The following is a 7,986-nucleotide window of genomic DNA, read 5'->3' on the forward strand; positions in this document are numbered from 1 at the left end:
TTTTCTTGCTGTAATCGTTCCTCCTAGTCATACTAACCATTAGAAGATCCCTTCATAATGTGCTTAACAATGTAAGTGATTGGGGCCAAAATCCACAGTCTTCAGTCTGTGCCAAAATGTATTTAAAAGTTTATTTGAAGATAATATGAGGCTTCAGCCATCTGAGTTAGTCCAATAAAGTGGATATCTTTCAAAGTTACAGTCTTTTTAGTATAAAATTCCCTCTTTGTGTTTCCTTGGATAGTGAGCTGTGGTGGAAGGATTGAACCAAAAAATGGGAATTTGGCACTAAAAAGACTGTAATTTCGAAAAATATCCACTTGATTTGACTAATTCGGAACATATTAGCCACAGATGAACTTTTAAATACATTTTTGCACAAAACGAGGACTGTGGATTTGGTCCCCATCACATATTAAAAGCATTAGGAGGAGTCATATTAATGCCTTGTATGAACAGGAGGAATAATTACAGCAAGAAAAACTATTCATTTAGGCACCTGAATATTGTTTTAAGACAAATTGTGAACCTGTCCTTTAATGTTCCCTTCACTTTCCTCATTATGTGACATAGGGAGTAACTTTCAAGCTCTTTATACTTCTGAGGGCCTTCCATGTAGCAGCACTGGCATCCTGGAAGACATCATTCAAAAAGAAGATTTTGCAACATGTAGTCCTGTGAGGCATGTCATTCTTTCTCTTGTACCTTCCCTAGCTCTTTCCCTACTGTATAATATTAGAACCAATATATTAAAAAACAATAAGATAAAATAAATTATTACAGAAAAAAATGCACTAGCTGTGATTTGAATGTATATACTTGTAGCCCTCTTAAGGAAAATCAATTGTATCTCATGCATGGAGAAGCACCTGAAAGTAGTGCAGAACCATCAAAAATCTTCTCTATGGAGGTACATGATGCTGGTGTTTGCTTTACTGTGATTATACCTGCTCAATCATTGAAAATGTGCACAAACTCCCCGCATGGAACAAGCGCATCTAGCAGCTCAACCTTTAAAAAAACAAAACAAAACAGAAATTGTGTCAAAGTTAAGCTATCTTGTTTAGTTGTGGTCCCTTGTAACACCCATAAAGTAGATCCCCTGACCTGAATGACCAACCTTGTTCCCCTATGGCCAGCACAGAGTCATGACATGGGTCCCATTCAGTCACCAGAGTGTCAGCTCACTTTTTTTTTTTTTTTTTTTTTTTTTTTGTTTTTTTGGCATAGAGCTCATGTTCAAATCGGAGCCATGACTGAACTGCTATTTAAATCTGTAAACTAATTAAAACTACAATAATGCATTAAAATAAAAAAAAAAAACATTAAATAATATAGTAGGAAAATAAATATCATTCCAACAAGGCTTTGTTTTTTTTAAATAGTCACTCTCAATCTTGACACTGGAAGCCAGTGTGTATGTCACATTATTCACCTCAGAGAATGATGCTCATCAGTCCAAGAAGATGGCTGCTCTCAGTCTCATCGGTGAACGTGCTAATCAGCTACTGCACATACACCACTGCTTCACACTCAGTTAAGAAAATGGATACAGATTCCACTAAACATGGTCCCACATATACTGTAGAGCTCCACAGTCTTATGCATTACAAGTGTCTGGATACAAGGTATGCAAAATGGACTTTTTACTGATAGATAGACTTGGCCATGTCCTGGACAATCCTCATGTGCAGGATGATAATTTGAAACACATTTCAGTTGATGACCATGGCTACATCTGCCATCAGAAAAGAAAAAAAACAATTATAAGTGCTATAGCTATACACTATTTTGGTATTTCATGAATAGCATTCAGGGCAGTTTGAAGTTTTTTGGTCAGTTTAAGGTAACCTCTCAAAGGTTATCATAAAACCTCTACAGACCTCCCTCCTTTGAGCGCTCTATTTTAGAGGGCTAGGTATGGCTGTCTCGGATAACTTAGTATACAGTACATTTAAGTGTTATGTTAGTGTCAGAATATAGATATGAAACTCATTTCCACATCTCATGCTCACAATTTGACTGGTCTCATCACTGAAATATTAGATACGTCTATCAATAATTTTCCATTCCTATCAATGAACGAATACTGATCCGACAACTAATCTCTATTAATGAAAAAATGTTGGGATTTGTGGTTTTGTCTTTTTAAAGTACGGACTTGTGCTCTAGAGGCGTGAACCACTATGGCTGTTTTTTGTTTTTCTTTGATTTCTTTAGGATTCATCTCTGTTGGAGGAGGTGAAGAGGAGCAAACAGGACCATGTTGCACAGATGCAACAGCCACATGTTCAATACTAACTGCGAGTGGACACATTTTGAAAAGAGTCGATGGAAGGGGGGTTCTCTCAAGCCTAAAGTGTAGGATATACAATATAACAACAATCAAACTCTGATATCAACTCTATGGGCGTTCCGGCATTCCCTAGAGGTGCATGTTTCTGTAACTTCCAGTCTAGTGGAGGAATGGATTTTGTCACCCCTAGGGAATAGAGGAGCTTTCATGATTTTTGTGTGGAGTGTCTGAATCTGAGTGGAAGTTAGGAGCTGTCACTGGCAGAGCGCTTTTTGCCAAAATGACTGGCAGAGTCTCTGTTTCGCAGATTAGGCTGGATCTTGTACATATGGGGACCCATGGACCAGCGCCAACTCCCACGGCCCTCCACTCCAGTTGGGATGGCGGCAGCTGCAGCCACAGCAGTGGATGGGCAGGGCTTGTTCTGCAGCAGCTGAATAAGCATGGTCATCTCTGGGCCCAGCCGCGACACCATGCTGGTCCTAACGCGGTCCACCGTGTCCTCATCACAGTCCATCAGGCTCTGTAGCAGCTTCCCATAGAACCTAAAACAACAAAAAAGCATCACAGAATGTCTTTTTAATTTGTAATAGCCAAAAACATGGCAATAATAAATTCCTGCTGTACTCTCTAATAGTTCAAATTCTCATATTGCATTTCCCTGTGTAGTATCTGCACACGTGCTGTGTAGTATGATGTCATCCATATGGGAGTGACCATTCCTACTCCAGTCACTACTAAGCCTTGTGCTCCACCCTCCTTCCCCTTTGTATCCACTCCCAAACTGAAATCCTACATGTATTACAACAACAATAAGAACAAAACATGCAAACTTGATATTCCTGTCTAATTCTCTTTCACTATTTGAAAGAATATATAAAGCAGATGGCAACCAGAACACATGGAAATAAATACAAATTGAGCCATCTGTTACACTACATAAATCAGGGTCAAAGGGGCATCTGCTGAGCAACATACCAGTCATGTATATTTGCAACACCAACAGCACTTCATGTCATTTTTGGATGATCCAAACACATGTCTAAGACTCTCATTCAGCAGCTATATTTAACAGCCTTACTGACCAGAGATCTGTTGAACATCTCAAGGTTTAAACTCTGTAATGACTGATATTTTTTTTTCAGAATGCTAGTCAACAAGCTATTCACAATATGTAATATGTAACAATAACCTTTATCAATTTATTTTTAAAGTATTAAAGCATAAAGGGTAGAGGACGTGCTCACCTATTGGGGAAGTGACTTGGTAGCTGTGCCACTTCACCAATAGCATCTGGATTAGATCGGGCAACAGTGCAGATATCCAGCTTGCTGTAACACTCCTCTTGGACTTCAGTTATCATTCTTTGGAAGGTGGAGCAGCGGCGGATGGTGGAGAATGCCTTCGAGGTGATGCCATTGGCAATGCACTTAAGGCTCTCCTTCACAAATGCTTTACCCTGTAAAAAAAAAACACAGCAGTGCTTCACACATTCTTGCGCTGACAGTTACACCCATATAATCCTGCGCAGTCCATGTGCATGAAGAAAATGCAGAGAAAAATGGCATATGTGGTGAAAAGAGTTAAAGTGTATACCTGAGTGTCAAATTTAGCAGCACTGTATAGGAAGGACTTGCAGATGTCATGCATGCCATCTGTGTCACAAGTTGAGTTTTCCAGGCAGGCGAAGGCTCCGCAGCCAACTTGGAGGGCACTGTTGAGACAGCGTGCCACATCTGCTGTGGGCACAGAGAATGAACCATCAGCGGGGGAGCCAACAGTGGGTTCACTGGGAATCACTGCACACTCACTGAGCTCATTACACAAGGGTTGCCAGGGTTTCAGCTAAAAAATGCAGCGAACAAAGGAGAATTTTCATACTTTGGTGATTCACAAAAGACGTACAGCCACTCGGGGCAAATAGTGACTTGACTAGAGATTGGACACCTTACAACTCTGAGAGTCTCAGACACTATTTGGCATTACTTTGCTTTTCTCTTGGCATGGACCTATATTCCACTGTTAGGTTCTTTTCAGCAGAGCTTGGAAGAACAGCACCAGAAATACCAAAGAGTTTCCTGAAAATTGTTGGCGTGCCTGTCGACACACATAAACATACACGTGTACTGCTGGCACACTCACACACGCACACATGCGCGCGCACACACACACACACACACACACACACACACACACAAATGCACGCTGCCACCAGACTCTGTCTTCAATTATTTTACACAAGTCGTAACGTCAAGCTGAATTTGAGGACTCTGCCTCCAAACCACTTTAATATTCTTGACTATTAACTAAGCACATGTCACAGTTCAGTTGAGAATGCAGACCTGATCCCATGCACATCTACATAATGAAATACACATTCAGAAAATGTTGCCATATTCATTTCAGGAGCATCACATGAGCATCACACACATATCTTGTTAAACCTATGAAACAGCTACCGTGCAACAGCCAAATATTGATCTTGGCCATAAGGAAAGGAGCTCTAAGTCCATGCAACCGACTTGAAATTTTACACCGAGACAGAGCTATACACATAATCTGAAGATCAGTGTATCCATATAGTTGGCTTTCCTTATTCTTCATCCAAGAATCCACTGAGATGGCAAGCAGCCTGATTCAAATCCTTTGTAATAAGCATTAAATAACCATTAAGAAATGTCACCAAGAAGACTAAGCCTACTTGGCAGACTTTGAATCTGGGGCCCCATGTTGACCTGCAGATAAAGTCTGCCTGCCATCGGGGACCAGAGATTGTTCTCAAAATACAGCGAGTGAGCTGCAAATGATGAAGCAATTCCTGCAGAAGGGATTCAGCATCCCAGTTACCCGCTGCCTTTTAGCACTGGAGCGTACCTTTGTGTTAAAAAGGGGAAAAGTCAACATTTGAATGAAGCCATGCAGATTTATGCTTTGCAGTTACATTTCTTGATGGATATTATAAGTGGTTTTGACTCGGGCCTTGCACAGTGGATCATTTGATGGATAGGGGATGTAATGTCAACTAATAAGGTTACATGAATTTATCCAAAAGGCACAGCCTCAGTGACAAAACAGTGCAGTAGCTTTTCCTGAGGCATACTGAGAAAAAAAAGGTGTAGCCTACTTCTTTTTCTGACTTGAAGGCTTACACAGGAACTGGAGCTTTATATGTTTTATGCACTGAATACCCCCTGAGTAAGTCAACTATAATACTGAATAGTGGGACCTATGCAGCAGCCAAACCATGAGAAAGAGACTATCAGCATGACACAGCCTGCACTCTCAGGTGTCAGCAGCAAGCACCGTGCTCATCTGTTGCCGGCAGGACACCGGCAAAAACCACAGCGTTAATCCCGCAGCCTTCTCCGTGAATCAACGCGCTCGTTTGGACAGAAAAGGCTGCATAGGCCAAAAAAAATATAGATATTATGAGAAAAGAAATCTCCACATAGTAAGCGAGCAAGGTATGGCTGTGCATTGTGGAGATCGTGTGTGTGTAAAAAAAAAAAAAAAAAAAAAAAAAAAAAGCAAGCAGTGCACTCTGAGATATGCAGATGGAAGCAGCGTGTTACTTACAAGGGCTATTGGCAGTAAAGCGTGCTCTCCTGGGCGAATAAGACTCGTTTTGATCCAGTTCATATGCAGATGCGTTCAGCACCATCAGGAGAAAAAGTCCGGTCCTCAAAGGCATCGTCCTCTCAACACAGATGATACAACTAAATGTAAAGAGACGCCTCCTGGTTTGTGCGTAATTCATAAAGAATAGCGCTCCAAAAAGCTTCTGCAGCGCCGAAACAGAATAAATGTAGGCTATGACAAGACAGGCTGCCAGCAATGTCTCTACATTGGACTCCTCACTATCCTTTGGACTTGCATGACAGATAGCACCGATGTGAAGTCTGCACGGGTTTATATAGGAGCGCTGAACATTCCGGTCTCCCTTGGACCAATCAGATTCAAGACGGTGGTCTTGGTCTTTCCACTCTAATTGATAAAATCATTTAACAGCTGCCAACACTGTAAATCATGGAGCTCAACATCAAGGTTTGAGACATGATTTATTGCAATGACCCTAACTAGCAAACAATATCATTTTTTTTTCTCTATTTCAGTATTTTTCCTTTTCAACACCTCCTCTATTTATTTATAATGTGTGTTGTAGGCTTAACATTAGAGGGTATTAGGTGATCATCAAGTGATTCCTGACTTAATGTTTTTAAGGTTTACGTGTGTTTCCATCAAATTGTTGGGGGGCCCTGATGCAAAATTTTGTTGTTGACTCCAACAGGCAGCTTGAATATTTCCCCAGACACCCAGAAACCAACCATGCTGGAATAGAAATACCTGGCTTCAAGATTTCTGTCAATTATTTTGTGAAATTTTGATTAAACACAGCTTTATTTAGGAATATTCTCCTTGTGGGCCCAATATAGACTAAAATAATAAGGTCTTTAAACTGGATTTTGACACAGAATCCCTCTACTGTACATGACCAGGGCCACAAGGTTATGTAATGCATCCATGTATTATCTTATGCTGAATAAATAAATAGAATTTACCATGAACAGCTGTTGTATTTTTTTCTGGTTTTGAATATCCACTTTATCAAAATGCCACCACAATTCCATGTTTTCTCATATGCAGGCTGACTTGTAACGATGCTTGCACAAATAGGCAAAATCAACAAATGTAAAAGCCCCAACCTGTGTTTTAGTCAAATGTGGTGCGTACTTTGCCAGACTTAAACAGCTTTGTATAAATATCAAGCCAGAATATTCAAATGATATATCTTTTTTATCACTCTGGCATTTTCCTGAACCGTGCTTAATGATGACACCACTGTTGCTTTAACTTAGGAAATCGACTTAACATGGAGATAAACTACCTTCAATGTTGACATAAAATGCGGATAATGATTGCTGTTGACCTAATTCCTCATTCTCTTCTTCCCAAGACTGTAAAATGTTGGCTCCAAGTCCACCAACTTGCAGCTGCACGTGCCGGCACACAGAGGATGATGTGTGGGACTCTAAGCTATCATTTATCACGGAGGCCTCACGCCTCTTCACCCAGTGCAGCGCTCGACCATCACAGACAGAATCAGAAATGAGAAAAGGATGCTAAATTGTCACCATAATAAGACTGTGGAGAAGAAACTGTTTTACTGTGACATGAAAATCCTTTGCTTTATTTGTTAGCAGACACACATGCTCCTGAAATCATTACATGTCTTGTCTTCTTCTTGTCAGATAGTTCAGCAGGTGTCCATGTGTGCCAAGCATAAATGAACCCATTGCCACACCACAATGACTTTTCTTTTCCTGTGGTATTTCAGCAAGCAGAGAGCGCCTCTTCATATCTCTCTGCTGTGCTCTAGTTGTCTTTGGCAATCATTGTGCTATGACCCTAATTTCTTCCAGAGCATTGTCAGGAGTTGGGCATGATGTCAAGCTGTTGGCACCTTATATCTGCTGGGGAATTCAAATATGGGCCCCTGCCAGCTGCACCGCTAGCCTCTGAAATGGAAAGATAATATGAATATAACAGCCTAATGAATGAGCTATTATCTACTGCCACAATCAATCACTATCCACATCCTAGTCTTCGGAGGGCATAAGTTTACATGTTATGCACATGATTTTTGAGAATTGAGAGCGTTTAAACTCTGTTTGAATATTGATCACTGCTTC

The 7,986-nt window shown here is 40.6% G+C and overlaps 1 protein-coding gene across 2 annotated transcripts; it reads right to left on the reverse strand.

Annotated features, from left to right (window-relative positions):
- Positions 1 to 354: 354 nt before the first annotated feature.
- On the reverse strand, positions 355 to 6,175 carry stc1 (stanniocalcin 1). Of its 2 annotated transcripts, none has more exons than XM_042421787.1 (4): positions 5,873 to 6,175; positions 3,893 to 4,032; positions 3,544 to 3,755; positions 355 to 2,841 (listed from the first exon to the last, which is right to left on the reverse strand). In XM_042421787.1, the coding sequence occupies exons 1-4, from the start codon at positions 6,051 to 6,053 to the stop codon at positions 2,541 to 2,543; spliced, it is 834 nt and encodes a 277-aa protein (XP_042277721.1). In that variant the 5' UTR covers positions 6,054 to 6,175; the 3' UTR covers positions 355 to 2,540. The 2 variants fall into 2 exon arrangements, with proteins under 2 accessions (XP_042277721.1, XP_042277720.1); XM_042421786.1 differs by having other exon boundaries at positions 3,893 to 4,035.
- Positions 6,176 to 7,986: the final 1,811 nt, after the last annotated feature.

Source organism: Thunnus maccoyii, chromosome 9 (genome assembly GCF_910596095.1).
Source record: "Thunnus maccoyii chromosome 9, fThuMac1.1, whole genome shotgun sequence".
NCBI classification, from domain to species: domain Eukaryota; kingdom Metazoa; phylum Chordata; class Actinopteri; order Scombriformes; family Scombridae; genus Thunnus; species Thunnus maccoyii.